Source organism: Rutilus rutilus (assembly GCF_951802725.1).
Source record: "Rutilus rutilus genome assembly, chromosome: 16".
In the NCBI taxonomy this organism is placed as follows: Eukaryota; Metazoa; Chordata; class Actinopteri; order Cypriniformes; family Leuciscidae; genus Rutilus; species Rutilus rutilus.
In genome coordinates this window covers 35,520,054-35,545,843 of record NC_140224.1, presented here as the reverse complement: position 1 = coordinate 35,545,843, position 25,790 = coordinate 35,520,054, and the positions used below count along the sequence as shown (strand labels likewise).

The following is a 25,790-nucleotide window of genomic DNA, read 5'->3' as shown; positions in this document are numbered from 1 at the left end:
GATCAGAATCTCAGGATGATATAGATACGGCCACAGGTGATTATGTGATTTGAAAAATGAGGTCCTAATACTGGTGGGAGTGACACTGAACAGTGAAACTATTTTCTTTTTAGAGCTGCTTTACAGCAGAATTGAACTTTGTCTGCATCATTATCATTATTGTGTTTATAATCCATTTAAAGCTGCTTTGAAACAATCTGTATTGTATAAAGTGCTATATAAATAAAGGTGAGAGAGAGCTGAAAAAAGTAGGGGAGATCTATCTATCCATCTATCCATCTATCTATCTATCTATCTATCTATCTATCTATCTGTCTGTATGTCTGTCTGTCTTCTGTAATGTTCAGATGAGGAATGTGGAACATTACTAAAGTGTCAAATTGTTTCTTCTCCGGTAAACCTATGAATATAGTGTTCACTTCCTTAAACTTTCCAAGGCCAGAGGCCAGAGCCGATTCTTTTGGGACGTGCATGTCTTATGAATGATGTTGTGTCAATTCAAACAATATATTAAATATACAGTACACATATATGACAAATATGAAATGTTCTCACCATAGGAAAGTACCAGCATTTGTCTGTTTGGCCTAATTTGATGTATTCTCTGTGGTCTTTGTAAATTAGTTTCCATGATTAGGATTTGTTGCTGTTTCTCATTAGCCGCGTTTCCACTGTCGGGCCAGGGCCGGGCCAGGGCTTTAAACGGGCCGTGCTGGGCTAATAGCCTCGGGCCAATAGCACCGGGCATGCGTTTCCACTGTCGGGCCAGAAGCTCCACAGCGCTTCACTAAAACACGCCCGTAACACGCCTCTCTGGGACAACGTCACACTAACCCATCATTTCACCAACAAATGGAAGTTTTATCAGAAAACTAATCAGATATCACTGGAAACAGCGTTGAAAACAAACACGATAAAAGCGGCCGTTTGCTAGGTTTTTTTTTGTTTGTTTGTTTAGCAGCTACTTGAATATTTAAAACCCAAGCATCGATGTTTTACCACAGGTTTACAATAAAAAGTGATACATTGATCATAATGAATTAATTTATGTAAAAATTGCACATTAGTCACTCAGAAATAAATTACGGTTAGGTCTATTTCACAAAAGAAAGAGGACACACTTACTTTTTCAGTCGCGTCTGTTTCTTTATCTGGTAACTTAGTTACAGGACATAATCCATCACATTTAGAAAAAATTATAATTTCTACAAATATATGCCATACGACCTGGGGAGCTTTAGCACTCTCGCGACTCCCATACAGATATTTTCAGTCAGAGAAACAGAGGAAGCTCCCGAAAAAAAAAGTTACTTTATTTTTTGATAGTCCGGTTTAAAGAGACGAGACGTAGGCTATGACAGATCAAATAAAAACATGACTGTGATAGCCTTTAAGATTGGTCTGATTTCTTCAAGCGTTCGCTATGTTGTTTTTTTTACTATGTGTATCTTCAAGCGTTTACTATGTTTACTATGGTAACGGTTAGCGCGCATAGTCTTTTGCATCACAAACAGAAGGCATTCAAATATGAACGCGATTTAAATTATTTTATTTTTAAGTCTTAAATGCTGACAGAATCATCCGGCGCTGCCGTCTCCCAACGGTAAACTCCTCCTCTGTTGGTAACCACTCCTCTAGCCCGAGCTGGCCCACTTTGGCCCAAGGTATTCGACGGGCCAGAAATCCTGGCCGTTGGCCCCGATCAAGCCCCGGAAGTGACAGTGGAAACGCGACTGGCCCTGGCACGCACTAGCACGGCCCGGCCCGGCCCTGGCCCGACAGTGGAAACGCGGCTTATAGTCTTTTTCCTTCACTGTCGAGACCCAAATATTAGACACCCATTTGTCTAATGCTGATCTGCAAACGAGCATGCCGTTTCCCAGCTGTTTTAAAAGGCATTACAGTTTACTTTAGGGTTTAGCTTTGAGGTGTTGCTTTCAAAATACATTTGAAATGTATTTTCTGCATTTCTGTTATGATCTTGTTAGTTTGCACAACTTACAAACCTTGCCTTACTTGACCACTGCCTGCATCCTTCCAGATGTCTTAGGGATGAACTAAAGCTTTTAATGAGACCATTATTTAAACTAATTAATTACCATCATTAAATTAACATGAATCTTTCCAGTGACCTTTGGATCACTCACTGTGTGTTTTAAGGTACTATTTTTGTACATTTGCTTTTGGAAAAACTGCTAAACAATTCAAACTGGCCCGTCATCATTCCATCTAGATTCACATGTATTCGAGCACAGAGTGAAAGAATGTTTGTCTGAATGCAGGCGTACACAAGGAAACTGTCAATGTCACATGAAAAAAACTGGTTTAAGTTATTTTTGAAAAATTACATCTAGTTCCAGTAAAGGTCCACCTACAGTTATTAAAGGCACTGATAAGATTGTGAGCGCTGCAGTTCAGCATCACTGTATTGAACTACTGAAGAGAGAATCTCATAGACCAGTCATCAATCTGAGTTTGCTCTGCAGCAGCATCTGACCTCAGGTAAAGTCACTTCTGTTTTATCTCTTTTGGTCACCAACTTTGAATGGATCCAAATTATTTTGTAAAGTTTGAATGTTTTCTACATTTTGTAAAATTTGCCTTTAAGTATCTGTGAATGTTATAGTTATTTTACTAATGTGCACAACAAAGAAAGAATAAAATACAACAAAATATAAGAAACATATTTCATGTGTGTGTATGTTGAATATGTGTGTGCAGGTGCCATTCGTCACAATGAGGTTTCTGATCTCACTGTGTGTGTCACTGCTGCTGCTGATTAATGGTGAGTGCTTTATAATCTGTCTGTAAAATTACTCAATATTTTTCACAATAATATATAATTATGCTTATATTGTGTATTTAACAGGTGAAATAACCAATGGACAAACAACAGGTACAATAATTCTTTCACTTCATCTAATCTTCAATTCATCCTGTTTAAAAAACATAGAAATAAAAGTAGTAGAAATAATTAATATGGTTAAAGTTTTCCTATTGATATACAAACTTGTAAAAACTTATAAAAAAGCACAAATTGATATTCACATAGTGATTTTTTTTCAATTTTAACAGTAAAAGACTGCAAAAATGTGACAGTAAAAGCTTTATTGGTTCACACTAAGTTCCTGTACTACAGGAAATTCCCTGCATGGAACTTCACATTTGATGGTTTTAATTTTAATAATTATGTTTCTTCTTAGTTTTTTTGCCCCTTCTTTTTTCTTATCAGTTTTGTACATTAGGCTTTTATTTTACATACTATGTTGTTAAATGAATGTTTATTGCAAGATCAGCAGGCATGACAGGAACAACTTTACTTGAGTAAATAGCTTTATCTCCATCCTTTACAATTTAGGGCTTCATCATATTGTGAATGAATGTGAATGTGAATGAATTCATCAATGTGAAAGACTTGAGTTAGTCTCGTACGATCAGGAGTGCAAATGACATAGTCTGTCTCACTTGTCAAGTTTATTATCAACAGTGTAGGACCAGAAAATTTGGCTTGTAAAGCTGACCCAGGTACAGGTAGACAAAAACATCATCACCAACTTAGAAACTGCGTGCTATTTAAAAAAATAAAATCAAAATGTGCTTTCATTTTGGACTGCACAGATGCAAGATTTAATTGTTGCTGTCTCACAGGCTTTATGAAGTCTCTCACGAAATGAACTCACATACTCCAGAATAGATGTGGGTGAGGATTTTTTAGACATTAATTGCTCTTTAAGCAGTTTTAGTGGGCTGCGAACAGTATGAACAAATACCACTCTTGTACAGTATCACTCACTTCAAACATTAAGAGAGGCAGGCCGTCCACCAAATATTTTTCGGTTTCCACACAATACATTCTGAGCATGTTTTTTTAGTATGTCTGGGAGAAAAAAAAATCGATTCACCTAACTATCGCAATTTTGTGGTTTACAAGATTTTTATTTTATTTTTATTTTTTTATCGATATTGATTCAAATTAAATGTGTTCTCTTTCCCTTCAAACTCACCCTACTGTGACTTATGCAGCTGAATACAAAATAAAAATTCAAAACCCACAAAGAATATTTGTGGAACAGTTCCCAAAGGAAGGACCAAACTGGGAACATGGTCAGGGAACGTTTGCTGGGATCAGTACAGTTCACTCTCCATCCAGACGCAGGCCATGCATGATGATACCATACCTCCGTTCTCTGACTTCTTGAAAAGCCACATATCATCACTTAACTGGGCTGAATACTCGTTGTGTTAGTAGCCTACAGTAGGTAGTCAACCAGAATTCCTATTGCTGCCTATTGCAAACGTGTGAAACAGGCGTGACCTGTTAACATGGGTGCGGAAAAAATACGCACTGCAAACGGAGTAGGCCTATGTGTGAAACGGGCGTGACACTGACGCTTTTTCTGTCAGTGGTAGAGTACCGGCTAAATACGAGAAGTAGCAGTACGCAAGAAAAAGTGCAGGTACGCTTAAAGGAACACTCCGACTTTTTGAGACTTTAGCTTATTCACATTATCCCCCAGAGTTAGATAAGTCCATACATACCTTTTTCATTTCTGTGCGTTCTGTAAGTGTTATTTGACGCACCCACCGCTAGCCTAGCTTAGCACAAAGACTGGATGTAAATGGATAGTGTTAGCATAGTAATCCCAATAAGTGACAAAATAATGCAAACATTTTCCTATTTACATGTTGTGATCTGTATAGTCACAGCGTGTACAAAAAACAAGGCTATATGAGACAGAGACCATTTTTAATCGTATAAATACTGGGAACTATATTCTCACTAGGCGTAGGAGCACAGCTACTTGGGCGGAGTGATCAGCGCAGCACACGAGACGCCCTGTGGTGAGGAGCAGAGAGTTCGCTCAGAGTTGGAGTAATAGAGTCAGCAATTACTAGATAGTAAATTTAAAGTTTACAGTCATGGGTGTTCGCTGTATTGTAAAGAGCTGCGACAATAAACAGGGGAGACCAGGTAATACTATGATATTTCATAGAATTCCAACCAAAAACGCTGACCTGATGAATCGATGGCTGCTTGTTCTGGGTATCGTTCCAAACACACCTGTAAACACCATCAAGAAGTATTTAGTTTGCTCAGAACATTTCACTGAGGACGACTATTTTGAAAAAATGCAAGTTGCCACACGGACCATGAAACGTGTGCTAAAGGATACAGCCACCCCATCGATAAAGACAGGACAAATTGGATCACCTGTTGCTGCGGTAAGTGTTCCGTTATGTTTTGAGATGACTAACATTAGCCATACTGTAACAGTGCCATGCTAATGTAATGTAAACTTAGTGAAATTATTACGTGAATAGGGGCTCCGTGTATCCTCGTTATTGTTATTATTGTGTTGTCATGAACACACTGTATCGCTCAATAACAAATGAGCGGCGCTAAATGTAACTCTCAGGACTGACGTTATAACATTCAATTTGCTAATGAATTGGAGGGGGATGGGCAGTTTTCTTTTTTGAGAAAATGTTTGTGAAATAGTAGGCTAACGTTACTGTCTGTGGGTTCATTGTGCAAAAACTATTTGCCTTGTGCAATTACTCTCCCCATATTCTAGGCTATTGTAATGCAATTATCTAACATTACTGTATTATATGCTGTTGATTACATTTGGTCAGCTGTAATAAATTGCATTTCAAATATATCTATTCCTGTAATAATTTTTTATACATTCGACATCTTGTCTTACAGCTTTCAAAGTTTGTAACTCCTCGTCTGTGTATTCTGGCTCAAACCTATATGGTTCGGGATCTTGGTTTGATACACAGTAAAATTCCTCTGAGTCTGACAATTCCTCAAAGTCAGCCATGATCATGTGTCACGTCTAGCGAGTTAGTCACGTTTGTTTTGTTTACGGAACCATCAACAGAACAGGGCGTCTCGTGTGCTGCGCTGATCACTCCGCCCAAGTAACGCTAGCTGTGCTCCTACGCCGAGTGAGAATATAGTTCCCAGTATTTATACGATTAAAAATGGTCTCTGTCTCATATAGCCTTGTTTTTTGTACACGCTGTGACTATACAGATCACAACATGTAAATAGGAAAATGTTTGCATTATTTTGTCACTTATTGGGATTACTATGCTAACACTATCCATTTACATCCAGTCTTTGTGCTAAGCTAGGCTAGCGGTGGGTGCGTCAAATAACACTTACAGAACGCACAGAAATGAAAAAGGTATGTATGGACTTATCTAACTCTGGGGGATAATGTGAATAAGCTAAAGTCTCAAAAAGTCGGAGTGTTCCTTTAAAGGGGCATTCCATCCATTTGAACATTGTTTTTTATTTAAAGTGGGTCATATATGTAGTCGAAATGTAAAATAAATTTTGAATTTGGTGCCTTTGTGACCGAGGAAAGACAAAAAATAACTTCAGGACGCATTTGTATGAAAGACAACAACTCTCACAATGCATCACATTGCACAGCTCCGCAAGCCACTCCCACTAATCCAGAAAGCGCATATCTGCCTATAAGAGAAATCACTCTTCCGTCTACAAGGCTAGCTACCACCAGAGCTTGAAATTCATTTCACATTCACACAAAATGTCTAGTTAGTTGGCGAACTCATTACTCCTCGTTTGTATTTCTTTCGAAAAGGTGAATTATTGCATGGTACCTGGATGTTCAGTCAGAACATATGCGGTGCGAAACTAGGATAGTTCTCAACACAAGCGTCCGTGTCCTCGTCTGATTCAGAGATTTCGTCCAGGAGAAATCGTCATCGTTGAAATTCTTTGCCGCAGACTATCTCTATAGTTTCTATATCCTATCTCTGTGTTCGTAGTTGCATCTTACAGTCTATGAGTTGCATAGTGAGATCACCGGCGCCACCAGTCCGCCCTAACTCGAACCAGTCCGGGCTCCTCGTCCGCGGCAGGCAGGTCTTCTGCCTCGGCGGCTCTTCGCTATAATGCGGCTTGTAAAGGTAGCCACAAACACCTGATTCAAGCATCAGACTTCCGAAATCCTCTTCTTCTATATCATATTGAGCACTCTCCTCCGCTATTGTCATAACTTTACATCTGTCTCCACAGCGCCTGTTAGCTTAGCTTCAAACAAGATGGAGGATATTGCTTTCAGTTTCAGAGAGTAAAGTCCCACCCACTGATCTGTAATAGGTCTGTAGCGTGAGCGGGTCCCGCCCCCTGGGAAAGATGAGGAACGAGTGTCTGTAGTCTCAACAGAAATCCCCCCCTCTTACACTTCCTCCTACAATGACGCAAAATGACGATTTTTGCGTCATTGTAGGAGGAAGTATAAAAGGTAAATAACGGATTTCTCCCGTCTAGGCTAAGGCTAAGGCTAGCTTAATGCAAATGGGTGGAGTGTCTCTTTAAGAGTAAAATGTAGAAGTGCCTGTACTGTCCTCACTCGTGAACAAGACCCCAAGATACTTGAACTCCTCCACTTGAGGCAGGAACTCTCCACCAACCTGAAGCGAGCAGGTGGAGAGGGTGGCTTGCTCGCTTCAGGTAAAACAAAATAATTCCCTTAAACTATTCCCCACAACCTCTAACCTAATAAAAGAAAATGTGGAAAATAAACCGAATTCTTGTGCGTATTCGAAACCCTTCTCTAAGAGATCCTTCTCTAACTAAGAAAACTAAAATGCAAAGGGTGGCGCACACTTCTTACCTAGTGTGTTTAACACCTGACATTGCTACGGGCACAATGTAGGCCTACATCGCACTATATGACACTGAAAACATACACACACAGAAGAGCCGCCCTAACTATGATTGACAGCTGACACGGCCTCTCACAGGAACCTGAGAGCGAGAGAGCAAATAGGAGACGTACCAAGGGAGGGAGGGAAAAACAAACAAAAAAAGCCCAACAGCAAACACGCATAGAACATAGACTGTAAAACGCTGGACCATGTTTATAAACTTGTTTACAACGGGCATCTTTCTGGCAAAATAAATTCTCAATGGTTTATCTTGTGCAAGTGAATAAATTAATTGCCTGCATTTACTTTTGCCTCTTCATTATCTCTTCATTCACTCTTCTGATCACTTTCACTATTGTTTCGTTTAGACTCAAGCATCAATTTGTAATTAATCTACAGTGCTAAACTCAATTAAACTACCTTAAAATTCCAGATATGGGTGAAACTCACGTAATCACTTTTTGTGAAGTGTCATCTAACGTGCCCTAATACCATCTCTCCTACGCTCACTCACTCTTTCAGCGTTGCTAGGGTTCCAGGTATTCATTCTGAGGATCAATACACATTCCTAAAAGGATATAATGGACAAGATTATGCTAAAACATATTTCTAAAAGGACTCCAGTTAATATTTTTAGCCCAACTACGTTTTTGCATGCTAACTAACCTCGTTGTCGAACCTTACCTTTGTGCTAGGGATGTATCCACAAGGCTATGGCAACTCCTAAAAAATTATGTGACCATTTCCATACCTCAGTATGGATCCGCAATGTGGACGCCGAGTTTTTGAAGGCTTTGATATGGTTTGTTTTAGGCAAACAAAGCAAACATTTAAAAAGAAACAAATCTTTAATATTTTAATTATTTTAATATGTTATAAGGAACCGTCCTCCATTTTGCAATCAACTGATCAGTGTTCTAAAAATGCTCGGAAATCGTCTAGGTTACTAATGTAAACCCCGTTCCCTGAAGGATGGAAAAAAGGCTAGGGTTAAGGTTAAATTAGTAACCTAGACGTTCCCATTCAGTCAGAAGGAAAGCACAGAGCCGATCGGGCATTTCCAGGGGTCTTCCTGATGGAAAGAACTCTACTCAGCGGACAGTCTTCACTTCAAAGCGTAGCGCGCCTGGTAGAGGTGGCTCTAGCTTGAGTGATGGTGTCTACCAACAGTGCTGCCAGTAACTAAAGGCAATTGGTATGCCAGTGCAGTTGAGGTCCTGTCTAGGAGCCTGAAACTGGATGTCTGTTGCACAAAGTTTCTCGCAGGGAGATGTGTTTGGCAATGAGCAGACTAACCCCCGGCCACTCCCGGCAGAGATGTCTGGTTCCTGGACTGCCAGTTCTCAACAGTGTCGCCGAAGAGGCCACATTGCGAGATTTGAGCATAGAGAAAACTAGCTTTGTCAACATCTCAAATCTCCACAAGCTATAGCTAGCCCTTTAAGGAGAGATCTCACACCGACAGGAGAGATCTCCTGAGAAAGAAACCGTTTTTAGCAATTAAAAATCAGTTTTTCTGCACAGGAATCTATTTCAGTTGAAGATGACTGGAATGAGCGATTGCTGTTCACAACTGCTCTGTTCTGAAGCAAAATATGAATGAAGTTTGTAATGGCGGTCATATTTATGACTCGGCATCCAAATCTCGTTGCCCAATATCCAGTGGCTCGTTTATTTACCACTTGAAGGTGATCGGGCTCCCAGACGAGACCCCCCCCATTACGTCAGTACAATGTAATGATCAATGTGACTGTTTGAATGGGAATCTTAATCTTCTGCCCTCAGTTGAGTGTGTGGCTACTCAGCCTATGCAGCGAGATAAACATACAGTAAGAGAAGGTGGTTCCAGGAATGACAGGACACAGTTTTCTTCTTAGTGCCTTTACTGAAGACCTCTCTTTTTTTGATTGTAAAACTGTGAACATACAAGCAAATTTTATTAAAAATACATTATTTAACAAACCAAGACACATTGCTGTGAATTTAAATGCTGGAAGTGATCAGAATTCAAGATATAAAAATCACAAGATTACATTTTTAAATAATTCAGTTTGTGTCAGTTTGCCACCATGTGGTTGCAGAATATACTGCAGTTAATTGCAGTTTCAGTACACAGATTCACAGGCAGTTCAAAATACTGTTCAACATATCTGTAATCCCAACATTTATTTACTGCTACTGTAGAAGAAAGTTGTAAATTTGTTTCTTTTTTCACTATTCTGTAAAAGTATAAACAGGTCTTTCCTCTTTAGTTAGATTTAGTAGAACATGAACTCAGCAAGCCTTTGTCAAAGCTACACAGGAAAACAAAAGCTACTTGTTTTACTTTTGACAACCTGTATGTACAACCTGACGACCTGGGTTGTGTGAAAAGCAGTGTTAACATTGACTTATAAGATATTGTGCAACCACATACTAAACAGAAGCTAGCAACATTAGCTTGGCTTAGATCACAAACAACTTTTTGCTCGTAAGAGTTAAAATAACCTCTTAAGTAACAGAAAAGTAACAAAACATTTAGAAAACAAAATTGGCCACTAATTACTTACAGATTATGGCATGTCAAAGCTTCCCAAAGATATAAGGGGTCTGAGAGGAGTGTAGCATGTCAACACCTCCGGACATTTTCTCACACTGCGTGTAACAAACTTTTTTGCCTGCATCACCACAGAGCGCTGTGAAGCGCATGCAATATATAATCGAAGAAGACCCCCCCCCCCCCCCCCCCCAAAAAAAAAACTAAAAGAGATACTGACCCCTAGTGGGAAAATAAAGAAATGCACCAGCGAACTAATACAATACTATTGAACATAGAGGGACAGAATACTTAAACTTCACGTGACCCTACTAGAGTGATTATTGATAGACTGTAAGCAAAAAAAAAAAAAAAAATAAATTCACATTTTATAGAAGAAAAAAATCATCCACTTTCAAGACATTTTCAGTGGAGTGAAAAGTACTAAATTTGTCTTTCAAATGTAGTGAAGTTAGTCATAAGTTTCTAGCCTGGGTGCCAGCCCGAACCCCGCCCACAATATTTTTTGGTCGGGAAGTTCGGTCTGGACTCGCTCCGTTGAGGAGCTATTATGCCCGAACAAAAATTGTTCGGACCAATCAAATTGTCAGGGCGTGCTTTATACGATGATGGACAGATAAGCAACGGTAACGTCATCATCCACGTCATCAACGAGCGCTTGGGTTGAATTCAAATGACTGCCGCTGAAGAATTGAGATTTCACGAGTTCACGCTTACAAATAAGTCAGATAGAATAAATTAGGGGTTTTCGGTTCCGGTTTTTTTGGAGTCGACTCCTACTCCCGACTCCTAATTTTGGAGTCGGTGGAATCGACTCCTCGACTCCATTTACTTTGAATTAAAATAGGGTCAGAATTCAGAAGGTGCGTCTCAATATGCGTCCTCGTTTCCTCACTTCTCGCTCGTATGTCCTACGACCCTGAAACCGATCGAGCTCCGCTCTCATGTAGGACATCTAAATTCTTTAATTCCACCGGGAGGAGGGCGAGGAACGAGGAGGCTTCCTGAGGAGTCAAGAGCGAGGATACAAATGTTTCCTATACTAAAATGTTTAATCAACTAAACCTTATAAATCCCCCTCCTTTTCACATCGCAGCTTCTTCAAATCATATTTAAGTGTGCAATATGTTAGTACATGGGCGTCGGAACCATTGTATATGGGTGGGACAAGACCCACCCACTTTTTAAGACTAATGATATTGGACCCACTCACTTTTATATTCAGCGCATATGTCTGTTCGCTTTTCAGAGCGTCGTCAGTCAAATCCATTCCACTTGAGGAATGCCCAAATGAATTAAACTCCATTTCCGCTGAATCGCTAAATTATATTTCTCAACGAGCCGCAACTGACGAAAAAAGGGGCGTCACTTCTTTTGAATAAGAAACAATATCAAGACTATAGAGCTGGTAAGTCCCGCCCCCTTCGCTAACACCGCTGGACCTCAAAGTTGAAAAACCGTCAATGCAAGTGAATGGGAGAAAATAATTATTTTCTGGTCCCGTTTGAATTGTGCCATGAATGTGAACATATGTTGTCTGTGAATTTTTTATATAACTTTCCGTGTAAAGAATTATACAATTTAGCGGGTAGAAGTTTGATACGGTTAGACTTTGTGTGAGAGCACTTTGTGGACTACAACTCTCGACGCGTTTGAAACGTCAACACCACTAGCACACGGACTAGCTCACGGATCCCGCTAAACATGGCTGTGTCTTTGATGCACTTCACCGCCTTCTTTCAGGGAGAGGACAAAATCGTTGAAGTTGGTGAAAACCACGGGTAAGTCAACTTTATGGGGTGACGTCACATAGGCGACATGTAGTCTTTCTCGTTATGTCTTTTCCACAACTGCTAGCTGAAGAATCATACCATATACTGTCAAACTCGTAACATGAAAAGTTATAAAAAAAATTCACAGACAACATACTGTATGTTCACATTCATGGCACAATTCAAACGGGACCAGAAAATAATTATTTTCTCCCATTCACTTGCATTGACGGTTTTTCAACTTTGAGGTCCAGCGGGGTTTTACGGAAGGGGCGGGACTTACCAGCTCTATAAAACTCGTCAAATCTCCGCGAATCACAACAAGCGTATCAGTGAGAACACTTGATCAAATAGCGCACACACAAACCTGACTGCACATCACATTTTTGACTTTGATTCTGCTTTTATTCGTAACGCAATGGACCGGTCAACGGGACATAAATTAATCCTTAAAGGATGGGACTTTATGGGACATTTGCACAAAAATAATAAATAACTTACCGTAGCCTATTTTATAAGTCGCTCCAGAGTCGCATATCAGTCAAAAAATGCGTCACGAGGAAGAAAAAACATAGGCCTATATAGTCGCACTGGACTAAGTTGCATTTTTTTTAAAATTTATTTCACAAAAAAAAAAAAAAAAAAAGTTACAGACAGTTCTCTGCTACGGACGTGAGCGCTCTAAAGCGGCACTAAACGAATGTTTTAAAACTTTCACATGCAGAGACCTCAAACTGAAAGCATAAAGCCTGTCTTTAAATTTAATTTCGTTTTGTATTAATTCTTGTATCTTAATTTTAATCGATGTTTCATCAAAAAATTGTCTGGGTTTAATAAATAAGAAGGCTATTAGAAAATAGATAATCAGGACACGGAGGCGCTGGCGAACCTGGAGCTCGTCTCATAAATGAACCGAAACTCGGCGTAGGGCTATAATGTAGCCTATTGCCTCACAGACCTGAGACATAGGCTATAGATAGCTTGAAATGTCTAATTTTAAGCAGAACAATTCAAAACGAAAGAAAACAGACTGCGCTGCTTATGTAGGCCTAATTCGTATGAAATGTGCATTTCTCTCTGGCGCTGCAAAGATCGCGAGTCGTCAACTTCATCTGTCTAGCCGACACTGACATAAAAAAATAACTGTTTTATTAGTAAACAATTCAAATGTATCCTGCTATATTTTACATATTTGCCTGTTCCTTACAAAACACTAACAGTGGGGTTTTTGACTGTGTGTTATTTTATTTTTTATTTTTTTGCAGCTGCGGACAAATTCTTTCGACACACACATAATAGCCTCTGCGCTTATGTTTTAAAAACATAATTTAACATATATAACAATTTTTAAATAGCCCACTTAAAGTGTTTATTACAAATAAATGACTAAATGCTAAAAATTAATCAATTTTAACGAACTAACATATGCGTTGCATTTACAATTCTGTGAAAACAGCACCCCCACTTCCCGCGTCCCTGCGCCCGTTGTACCCTTCCAGTCAAATATTGCGTTGCAAACATCAATAACAGCTTTAAGTTGTCAATGCTGGCAAATGACCATGGTATCAGCAGGTTAATCCACGGATAGCTCTGCATTTAATGCACAACGTGGAGGCGAGTTTAGTTTTCTTGTTTAATTAAAAGGCATCAGAATACATGAAAATGGCATTAGTAAAAAAAATTCTGGAGGACCCACCCACTTTTTTTTTTGCTTCCGACGCCCATGTGTTAGTATTAATCATTAAACTTGTAAAAGCAGACTTGTTTTAGACAGTGTATTTATCTATTTATTTTGTATATTATTTTATATAATTTTAATGTAGTGAAGCTATGAACTTTAACTTAAGCATGCATGTTTAACTTTATTTTTTTACTTTTTTTGTTTAACATTGAAAAATATTAGTTATATTATTACCAATAATAACTGTTGTTTAATAATAGTTTTTAATGCACTTGTCATTTAATAATAGAAAATGAATTCATATAGAGTGAGTACATGCCATTTCACTAATGTTAATGTTCACGACGTTGAACTGTTGAATTTTAAACAACATACAAATATCACAACGAACTTTAGTTTTGTCTTCGGTCTGGTTGAAATATTTCCACACGGTTGAGGTCGGGGTTGCCATTATAAGTTAACGTTACTGGATTCAAAAAACAGTCATCACTCAACAGTATCACTCAATCAACCACCACTTACCAATTATGGGCATGTCCCACTCTCACCCTGAGGACTGGTACATGATTGGTTCGTAAAACCTACTGCAGTGTTTTGTGCCAATCACAACCAATTGACTGTATTGAACCACATCATGATTGATTGAGCTGCAAAACAGACCCAACAGAAAAAAACTATCTATACATTATTGTTCTTTGTTTTCCTGGCATTACTTATTTTTTCCTCTCATTTCTTTATCTTTTTTTTTTCGTTTTAATTTCCGTATCTTTACATTCATTATAATCTTTTCGTTATAACGAACTGTTGCTGTGTTGAACTTGAAAAAAACACTCGACACTGGGAGTCGATTCCTGACCTGGAGTCGATTCCGACACTAGGGCTAGTGAGAGTCGAGGAATCGACTCTTTTGGAGTCGACTCCCCATCTCTAGAATAAATGCATATTTGGCGTGCTGTCTGAGGAGAGGCTTCGGGCTCGGTATTCGGCCCGAACTCAAAGTACTCCCCCCGTATTCCTGGCTGTGGAAGAACAAGCCAAGAGTGAGTGCAGGGATGCTGAAAACTGTCATGTTAGGTGAGTTGACCGAGTGAATAAATATATGCTTTCCTCTCATGCTGATAGACGGTTGATTGGATTGATTATTTGAATGTGCTCCTCCTAAAATTTGTTTATAAAACATCATGTGTAGATTCCGCCATCGCGTCTGTTATAGAAGATATCGACAGCGCATTAATTTTAAAAGAGGAACAGAGAACCGCGATCGGAAACATGAATGAAAAACATACGTCACTTACTCCGTTGCTCTGATTGGTTGTAGGTCTATCCAATTGAGTGCAGAGGAATTTTTTTTCCTGGTTCGGTTGAAACACGCCCCATAATCAAAGCTCAATGGAGAAGTATCAGACTCACATTCTGACTAGAATTGAGTATGACGACGTCAGGCTAATAAGTTTCCAGAAAAAAAAAAAAACTCAAGTAAAGTACAGATACTCAAAAAAGAGTACTTAAGTACATTCAAGTGTACTTTGTTACATTTCTCTCACCCCAACTTCCTGTTTCATCACAATTACAGTCTTGTAAAAACTGCTGACATCTTCATTTAGTGTTTTTTTTTTTTTTTCATGTGTGTTCATTCTCTCAGCATCACCAGGAATATTCTATCCATTCGGCTCAGCGGCAGGAGACACAGAATATTTTCTTAATTATTATGGTGATGAAAGCTACGTATCTGTTGGCCTATCCACTCCATACACGTTCTTTGGCCGCACATACAACCAGTTATACGTGAGAATTCAGTTCCATTGCCAGTCTAAATATTAATGTAATTGTTGTGATAAGCCATTTCATGCTTTCCTGATGGATTTGAACTGATTTCTTATATTCCAGGTTCATTTTAATGGACTCATTACATTCAACCAACCTGAACCAGCATCAGGACCCAACTACAATCCCAACAGAGGAACTGAAGATTTCATTGCTCCTCTCTGGAGTGATGTTGACGACTATTACAGTGGTGGGTTCTCATATCAGCAGTACACAAGTGGAAATGTCCTCACTCGCGCCACTCGGGATATAAACCAGTATTTCCCTCAGATGAGATTCAATGCTTCTTCAGTCTTTGTTGTCACTTGGGAATTTGGTGATCGCACAAGCCCAGTAAGTTTTTAATTATTTACCTCATTTACTTTTTAGACCAGAGGTTTTCATCCCTGCTCCTGTGGACCCACTGTCCTGCAAACTTTTTGCATGCCTACTTCAGCATCAGCGTACCTGCCTGTGTATTTTCAAGCGATCCTGAAGAGTTTGATTAGCTTGTCAATGTGTGTTTGATTAGAGTTGTAGCTAAACTCTGCAGGATAGTGGGTCCTAAGGAGCAGGGTTGAAGACCTTTGTTTTAGACTGTGTAGACTAGAAGTCATGATGTTGTGTTCTCTTTTCTTTCCAGGCGATCCAGTTTCAAGTGGTTTTAATTTCTGGTGGCGGTTTATCTTTCTTTCTGATGAATTATGGCGACTGTGCTGTGCTATATGAACAAGTTCAGGTAAAACAAACATCACAGGATTGACTTAATTTTCTATACTCTATACCAGCTCTGTATGTACTGTAAACATAACATTAGCTTTTGTTGGTTTTAATAGGCTGGATATGACACAATAGGCTCCACAGACTCCTTTGTAATTCCTGATTCAATTAATGGCAACTACCAAAACCTCAAAAACACAAGCAACGTGAACGTCCAGGGTTGTTGGGCCTTCCTTGTGAACGATGGTAAAATTTTTGTCAAGATTACGTTTTTTTTGACATTAAGATTTTTTTTTTATATATATATATTAATTTGTGTTTTTTTGTGTTCTTTCTTTTAGAAACACCAGGAATATTCTATCCATTCGGCTCAGCGGCAGGAGACACAGAACATTTTCTTAATGTTTATTATGATGATGAAAGCTACGTATCCGTTGGCCTATCCACTCCATACACGTTCTTTGGCCGCACATACAACCAGTTATACGTGAGAATTCAGTTCCATTGCCAGTCTAAATATGAATGCAATTGTTGTGATAAGCCATTTCATGCTTTCCTGATGGATTTGAACTGATTTCTTATATTCCAGGTTCATTTTAATGGACTCATTACATTCAACCAACCTGAACCAGCATCAGGACCCAACTACAATCCCAACAGAGGAACTGAAGATTTCATTGCTCCTCTCTGGAGTGATGTTGACGACTATTACAGTGGTGGGTTCTCATATCAGCAGTACACAAGTGGAAATGTCCTCACTCGCGCCACTCGGGATATAAACCAGTATTTCCCTCAGATGAGATTCAATGCTTCTTCAGTCTTTGTTGTCACTTGGGAATTTGGTGATCGCACAAGCCCAGTAAGTTTTTAATTATTTACCTCATTTACTTTTTAGACCAGAGGTTTTCATCCCTGCTCCTGTGGACCCACTGTCCTGCAAACTTTTTGCATGCCTACTTCAGCATCAGCGTACCTGCCTGTGTATTTTCAAGCGATCCTGAAGAGTTTGATTAGCTTGTCAATGTGTGTTTGATTAGAGTTGTAGCTAAACTCTGCAGGATAGTGGGTCCTAAGGAGCAGGGTTGAAGACCTTTGTTTTAGACTGTGTAGACTAGAAGTCATGATGTTGTGTTCTCTTTTCTTTCCAGGCGATCCAGTTTCAAGTGGTTTTAATTTCTGGTGGCGGTTTATCTTTCTTTCTGATGAATTATGGCGACTGTGCTGTGCTATATGAACAAGTTCAGGTAAAACAAACATCACAGGATTGACTTAATTTTCTATACTCTATACCAGCTCTGTATGTACTGTAAACATAACATTAGCTTTTGTTGGTTTTAATAGGCTGGATATGACACAATAGGCTCCACAGACTCCTTTGTAATTCCTGATTCAATTAATGGCAACTACCAAAACCTCAAAAACACAAGCAACGTGAACGTCCAGGGTTGTTGGGCCTTCCTTGTGAACGATGGTAAAATTTTTGTCAAGATTACGTTTTTTTTGACATTAAGATTTTTTTTTTATATATATATATTAATTTGTGTTTTTTTGTGTTCTTTCTTTTAGAAACACCAGGAATATTCTATCCATTCGGCTCAGCGGCAGGAGACACAGAACATTTTCTTAATGTTTATTATGATGATGAAAGCTACGTATCCGTTGGCCTATCCACTCCATACACGTTCTTTGGCCGCACATACAACCAGTTATACGTGAGAATTCAGTTCCATTGCCAGTCTAAATATGAATGCAATTGTTGTGATAAGCCATTTCATGCTTTCCTGATGGATTTGAACTGATTTCTTATATTCCAGGTTCATTTTAATGGACTCATTACATTCAACCAACCTGAACCAGCATCAGGACCCAACTACAATCCCAACAGAGGAACTGAAGATTTCATTGCTCCTCTCTGGAGTGATGTTGACGACTATTACAGTGGCGGGTTCTCATATCAGCAGTACACAAGTGGAAATGTCCTCACTCACGCCACTCGGGATATAAAACAGTATTTCCCTCAGATAAGATTCACTGCTTCTTCAGTCATCGTTGTCACTTGGGAATTTGGTGATCGCACAAGCCCAGTAAGTTTATTTATGTATTTATTTACTTTTTAGACTGTGTAGACAATGATTCATGATGTTTTGTTCTCTTTTCTTTTCAGGCAATCAATTTTCAAGTGGTTTTAATTTCTGGTGGCGATTATTCTTTCTTCCTGATGAATTATGGCGACTGTGCTGTGCTATATGAACAAGTTCAGGTAAAACAAACATCGCAGGATTAAATTAATATGCTATACTTTATACCAGCTCTGTATGTACTGTAAACATAACATTTGCTTTCAATGGTTTTAATAGGCTGGATATGACACAATAAACTCAACAGACTCCTTTGTAATTCCTGATTCAATTAATGGCAACTACCAAAACCTCAACAACACAAGCAACGTGAACATCCAGGGTCGCTGGGCCTTCCTTGTGAACGACGGTAGGAGTTTCCTCAAGATTATGTCTCTAACTATTAGCCTATCAGTTTGTATTATGATGTGTTTTATTATGCATGTGTCAGGTGAAAGTTACCTCATTGCTCTCTAGAATGAGAGTGTTCCTCCCTCTAAAAGCACCTGCTCCTGACTAGCAATAGCAAGTAGCAAATCATTCCAGCTCAGTATTGACACAGATTTCATGATAAGATTGTAGTTTTCAAGCACTTGATTTTACTTCAATTTCAATTCTGTTCAATTTGATATTAAATTGGAAATATTTGAGGTACATGTAGGGGTGTGCGATATGACGATTTTTGATCGTGGACGATTAAAATGTCTCCACTATCTGCTTTTGAAGAAATATCGTAGTAGGCCTATCGTGCATTCTATCAGTTGCTGTTCTGGCGACTGGCGCCTCTGTCCCAACATACTGAACAACGCGACGTATATTCACATGCAGCGGAACGGGACACTGCAGTTCACAAAAGTTCATAATTTGCATGTGCTTTAAAAATGGTTCAAAATGTAATTCGCGTGCTGATGCGCTGTTCTAACGTGTGCGTTTCTCAGCGCCTACATGTGAAGCTCACATGCACTAAAAGCCTGTCTGCCAGCGCCTGAATACTGGACTAAGTTATCTTTCGAGTCTAATTGTGCTAATACTGTCAAATACACACAAGGTTTACATAAACAAAGTCGGTTATGTCTAAAGTGAAAGCAAACTTGAGAAAATTGAGAGAAAATCTGCTTGTCAAATGCGTGTATATTAGATGCGTCGCGCGCAACTCTTAAAGAGACAGTAGTAATAGTAAACACGCTGCTGCTTGTCCTTAAAGGGATAGTTCACCCAAAAATAAGAATTATCTCATTATTTACGCACTCTAATGTTGTTCCAAACCTGTATTAATTTCCTTCTAATATTTTTCTAATATTAATATTTTGAAGAATGTGGCTGTTTGGTTACCCACACATTTTTACAAATCAATCTGTAAAAATGATTTACAGCCCAGTAATGATTTTATAGATTAAATAAAACATAAAACAAACCTGTAGGCCACAATATAATAATAATTTACCTATCAATAGGTAAATGTCTGCACTTATCTTTCTTATTAGTGCTGAAGAATGACTAAAACTGGCTAGAAAAAAACAAAAAACAAAAAAAAACATTGATTAGTGCTTTTTACTTTTTAAGTACTTTAAAAATGAATTACCTTTGTACTTTTACTAAAGTCATTTTGAACCTGAAATTTTGAATAGGCCTAATCATAATTTTACTGGAGTAATATTTCATTGGGGTATCTGCACTTTTACTCAAGTACTCTGATTTGTGTACTTCAACCACTCCACTGCAAAAAAAAAAAAAAAAAGAAAACATTATTGTAGTGACTACTGTGTACTAAGTTCATTAGTAGTAACTTCATAGTTATTTTTCTTGAACCTTAATTAGTAGATAATTAATAGTAGTTCTTCAGGAGGTATGACAGAATTCAATAGTTATTAACCAACTGTTACTTAACACAATCATAAAATCCCATTACATACTGACTAGTTAACACATCTTCCTTAGTAGTTAACAGTAGTGACTTAAGTGTTAATGAAGAATTACCTATTATTTCTACAGTAATTTCTTATTAGTTATGCAGTAAGTGGGTCATTCTATGGACATGTCCATTTTTCTGTCCCAAGCCTTTACAGAAATATTACACTTGAAAAAACACTTTAGGATTACAATTTCTTTATATTTTAAAATAAAACAATATGTTATTTGAACAATTACACATAAAAATCACACTGATGATATCACTTGACTTCATTCTTCCAAATTCCTGAATATCTATGAAGAAAGGCCCATAGTAAATCATCTGTCTCTTTTCAGTTATCAGAAATTGTCTCATGATTTATCTCATGATTTCATATGAAGCTTTTAGTTGAACTGGTATGACCTACTTTATTGTTAGGGATTTAGTCTCATCTTAATTATAGTTGAAGAATAATTATCTTTGGTCTTATGCATGTTATTGGTGATTCATTGTGTCACTGTGGGTTTTTTTCTGCCACATAAAATAAAATGTCACATGATAATAATTTTACATCCATTTAATTTTGCTACACTCAAAATGTAAGATTTAAAGGATTGCATCATAACTTGATAAAGTTTCCAAATATTTGTATTGTTATAGCAAACCATGGTTGGGCAAATTAACTATCATTATTCAAGCACAATTTTAACAAACCTGATTAAAATAAATAAAACATAATCTCCTTATTTGTTGCATTATTATTATTGTTCTGTAACTCTGACTATGTGCAGAAAAAAGTAGAAATAACATTTCATAAAAACCTTTAATATTGCCAAAGAAGTAAGGTAATACCAGTGAGAAAAAAAAAAAAAAGGTACATGCAGTCTTTCAATAAATACACAAACAATATAGAACATCATTAAGCTGTCATTTATGTGTATTCATAAAGTCAAAGGGTAATCTAATAATGTGGTCTAAGTTTAAATGTTAGAAAAAGAAATGCATTTTAAGACATCTTGCCATACCAAAGGTGGACGTTTCTGTAGAATGACTCAAGTAAGAAACAGTATTCTAAAGTGTTACCCATTATTGTTAACTCAAATAACTCATAACTCCTGTTTTCTGTCTATGATTTCCCTCTGTTGTTCAGGCTGAACGGATAACTGTATACTTGTCACGGGTGGTTGCAGGAAGTTAGTTAGAAGTTAGACTCGCTCGAGGGCTCAACTTCCGGGGGGATTGTGAGCGCTGTCCTCTTATCCTCTGGCTCTAGCTCACTCGTCGCGGCGGGAGGTCTCTCAGTGTCTGCGGGGGGCTCTCACGCATTCTCCGCGGTCGAAGGTGGTAACTTCAGCTCTGGGTCTGACTGGGTTCTGGATTGGGGTCTTACGCTCTCCAGCTCAGTCTGGTGGTGTCTGCAAAGGTTGATGGGGTTGTGGAAGTTTCGGCCTGATCCAGGGTTTCGTCGTTGAGCGCGCTGGTGACGACAAGATGAAAAACCGTAGCAGTGAAAGCATAAATTGCGCTCATTCTTCCATATTTAGAGGTGCGGTCTTCTGTCACGGGTGGTTGCAGGAAGTCAGATGAAGATGAAGAATAAGGTTCCGATACCACGTTTAATGAAATAATACTCAGACAGGCAGGGCAACACACTAATGCTGGGTACACACCAAAAGATAATCAGGCTGATTTTGGGCCGATTTCCCCCCTTCCGACAATCCTAGCTACTGTATGGCCCGATTATCTTGATGGTTCTACAGATTATCTTAACAGATTTTCCCTTGGTGTGAGGTTTGTTAAGAGTGTCCAAACCTGCTCGGAAGAACGTCAGAGCCGCCCCGACTCGTGTGTGGTGTGCTGTCTTTGTCACATCATGGCACACCACACACTATAGGAGCAAAAGGCTTAAATCTAGGATGTTTGTGGTCTATCACAAAATCTTATAAGATGTAAAAAATCTTTTGGTGTGTACCCAGCATAAATGTAACGTAGACCAAACAGAGAATGAATGTAAGGGATCAACTTATATAGCAAACACAAATGGGGATAATTAATAGAACACAGCTGAAACCAAGAACACAAATGAGTGGGAAAACTGAACTCATGTTTTTCTCATGGAACACATGATGAGAATGAAAATAAACTAAAAGTCCATGATAATGAAACTAACAGAACATAATGGTGACAATACTGAGATGGGAGAAATCGCTCAAACCTCCTCAGATCGCATAATTTCGTGGAAAATTAATAGACAAGCTCACACTTTCTTTCTAAAGAAATATGATGTACACATATGATATTTTTGGGACTTAAAAGCCTTTGGACTTAAAAGCCTTAATTGAGTTGTTTTGTGCATTCTTGTGATCGCAAATACATGGAAGTAGTTGTAACCGAAAAGGTAGGCTATGTGTTCTCTTTTTTCACAATCGCGCTCGGACCGCAGCAAACGAGCCCAGTGTGAAAGCAGCCTTAATGGAACCGGCGTGAAAAGGATAGGACAGTAGGAAATGTCATATATTACAAATATATTGAAAATAAAGAAAATATATATTTGGTCTTATCGAGGGAATGCGCTGAATGTAGTATGTAATCTGGATGGGAAAAAGCATGAAATATATGATTTTACAAACCCTTATTATTTGTCCTTTACATTTGTATTGTTATTTATTAATTTGTTTATTTTAAGTTTATTTTGAATTGTTCATACAGTAAGCATCACACTCTTTAATTATCTGATGATGATCTTGAATGTAGTTCCTTTATATGTTTTGTTTCAATGGGAAAATAATTGTACCTAAATTATTGAATTTCACATTTATCATCAAAGTTCCATAAAAGTATAACTTGGTAATTTCTATTTGGTGAAAACAAATATGAATACTGTTCCTAGAAATCACTCAGTCGAGATCAAGGGTCAATTATTTTTAAATGTGTGAGAGAAGGATATAAAGGATACACTTGTTGTAGGTTTAGTCAGTTTATTTAGTTCATCCTCATTTTACCATCCCAATATCTTCTCTTTCATACAGACACAGATGTTAGATGTTTACCTGTACTCTTGTGTTTGACACATCAGTGAATGAGTGAATGAGTCTTTTCTCTTTATTCTCTCAGAACCTACAACTGATCCGTGCTATGATTATAACACTCTTGATGAGTATTGGAGAGACATACGACAAAACGCATATCAGTATTATGGATATGATGACACTCTTGTTGAATGGAGTGGCTGGTATCGGCTGTATCTGAATGGAGAAAGTGCCCAGATGTCTGAGTGGTGTGTGACTGATATGAGATGTGGTGGTTACACTGGACTGTCTCTCAGTGGTTCTCATCCAACACTTGAGGATGGAGTGGTGACCCGTGAAGTCGTGGGAAATAATGCATGGGAGTGGTGGTGGTGGTGGGGGTGGGGGTCCAATCAGTGTGGCGCCTACAGTTCCACATCCATCCGAGTCAAAGCCTGTCCAGGAGATTATTACGTCTATGAATTGGTCAAACCCATCATATCATCCCCCCAGCCTATGTACTGTGCAGGTACAATATTCAATCTTATCTTTATAATTTTTTATGTCAGTATAAAGTGTAAATGCTCTAACTATTAGATAATTGAACATTCATCTTTTGTTGCATGAAAATAAGCATGTTTTAACTAGTTATAATCAGTGGTGTGCAGTCCACTATCTATTCTGTATAGTAGGTTATGTTACAGATCAATAGCACCTAGATCGCTTTGTTACACAATTCCTCAAATTACACCTTATGTCATTTGTTCAATAATTAATATGTAAACTAAAAATGTATATGAAACAGTGGTAGCCACGAGGGGGCCTGGGTGGGCCTAGGCCCCCTCATTTACATGTCCGGCCCCCTCAGATTTCTGATTGCTTAAAATAAAAGAATAAAATTACGCTGTCATCTTCGCGTGAGAGTTCATGCGGTGACAATGGCAGCGTTGTGCAAAGTAAAATATTAGGCACGAACAGATGAGCGAGAAGGAGAAAATAAGCCATCTACATCTGAGTTTGCTTCAGCTTACTACAAGACGACAGCGAGTGAAGCGGCTAGGAGACAGAAACGCACATATTTCATCACAGGAATAGCGGCGAGACTTCGACTCAGATCGGCACAATGCGCAATGACTTGTTTGCAATCAGTGATGACCAAATTTCCTGTATAGCCTATATCTGTTGTATATGAAGAGTTTGGTTTCAAAACACGATAAATCCATTATGATTAATTTGAGTTTTTTTTGGCTTAACATTAAGTAGTTTAGTAAGAAAAGCCAATAAATAGCATTGCCAATGTTTTTCGAAATCAGCTGTTTATAAAATTGTTTCAGATAAAATTTTTATCATACTGTGCTTACATACAGCCATATATATATATATATATATATATATATATATATATATATATATATATAAGTTTAATTTACAACCCACAGATGTCAAAATTACCCTGTAACTACATTGCACAAGAACATATTTTGCCAGAAATGTGATAAAAACTTTTATATACAACAGACGTACAATTTTTGCCTGGAATATATTAACAGAATAGGTACCTGTTAGTTTTAAAATAATTACATTATAAATAATTTGCTTGTATATCTGGTTGTACCCCTTTATTACCCAAAACTTAACATATTGTTCCCTTATACCTACACGGAAGTACACTATAATTACAGAAACGTACACCGTAATTTCGGTTTACTTACGCAGTTGTTTGCGGGTCGTAATATAAAGTGTTACCAAGTTTTTTTCTCAGATTAAAACTTATTTTTTACAGCTTTTGTCGTGTAGACTTGCCCCATTTTAGCCTGACAGTACACCACTGGTTAGAATATAATTGCTCAAAATCATGTAATTAACCATCATAATTGGTCTTATGGTATAAAACTCTTATGCTCTTTAGGATGTAATATATTTTAACAGTACTTTTGCAAACTTCATGACAGTTGCTTTCCAAAGCATCAGCAGTGATCCCTGCTACAACTATGAGTCTCTGGATCGTCCCTGGAGAGCCAACAATGAAAGTGGAGATTACATTTGTGATGAACGTTTCTCCTGGAATGGCTGGTACCGGCTTTACTACTATGGAATGGACATCCGGATGTCAGAGACCTGTGTTAGTTCATACACCTGTAACGCAGCAATCAATCTGTGGCTCAATGATCCTCACCCTCAGATAGAGGATGGAGTGGTGACCAGGGAGGTCTGTGGTGGTGGTTATTGGGGAAGCTGCTGTGATTATAAGTCTAAACCCATCAGAGTGAAAGCGTGTCCAGGCAATTACTATGTCTATGAACTTGTGAATCCACAATTCTGGTGGTGTGCAGGATACTGTACAGGTATTGTGCTTTTCTCATTTATTTAAGAATTTCAAACCTTTTTGTAAATGATTTTTCTCATGACATGAATTTCCTTCTTTTTAGATGTCAACACTATTTCACAGGCAGTTTCCACTATAAGTCCAGATATATTCACTGGATCCAGCATCACCTTGAGTAAGTTGTAAATAATATATATGAACGAATATATGAGTGTTATTAAAAATAAAAAAAAAATGTCATTGA

At 38.2% G+C, this 25,790-nt stretch overlaps 1 protein-coding gene across 1 annotated transcript; it reads left to right on the top strand.

Annotated features, from left to right (window-relative positions):
* Positions 1-2,358: 2,358 nt before the first annotated feature.
* On the top strand, positions 2,359-25,591 carry LOC311306294 (dendrite extension defective protein 1-like; the record flags this gene model as incomplete). Its single annotated transcript, XM_084434616.1, has 18 exons — positions 2,359-2,502; positions 2,722-2,785; positions 2,870-2,896; positions 15,324-15,466; positions 15,569-15,838; positions 16,128-16,223; positions 16,321-16,450; positions 16,546-16,691; positions 16,794-17,063; positions 17,353-17,448; positions 17,546-17,675; positions 17,771-17,916; positions 18,019-18,288; positions 18,369-18,464; positions 18,562-18,691; positions 23,327-23,749; positions 25,173-25,502; positions 25,554-25,591. The coding sequence occupies exons 2-18, from the start codon at positions 2,737-2,739 to the stop codon at positions 25,589-25,591; spliced, it is 2,790 nt and encodes a 929-aa protein (XP_084290742.1). The 5' UTR covers positions 2,359-2,502; positions 2,722-2,736.
* Positions 25,592-25,790: the final 199 nt, after the last annotated feature.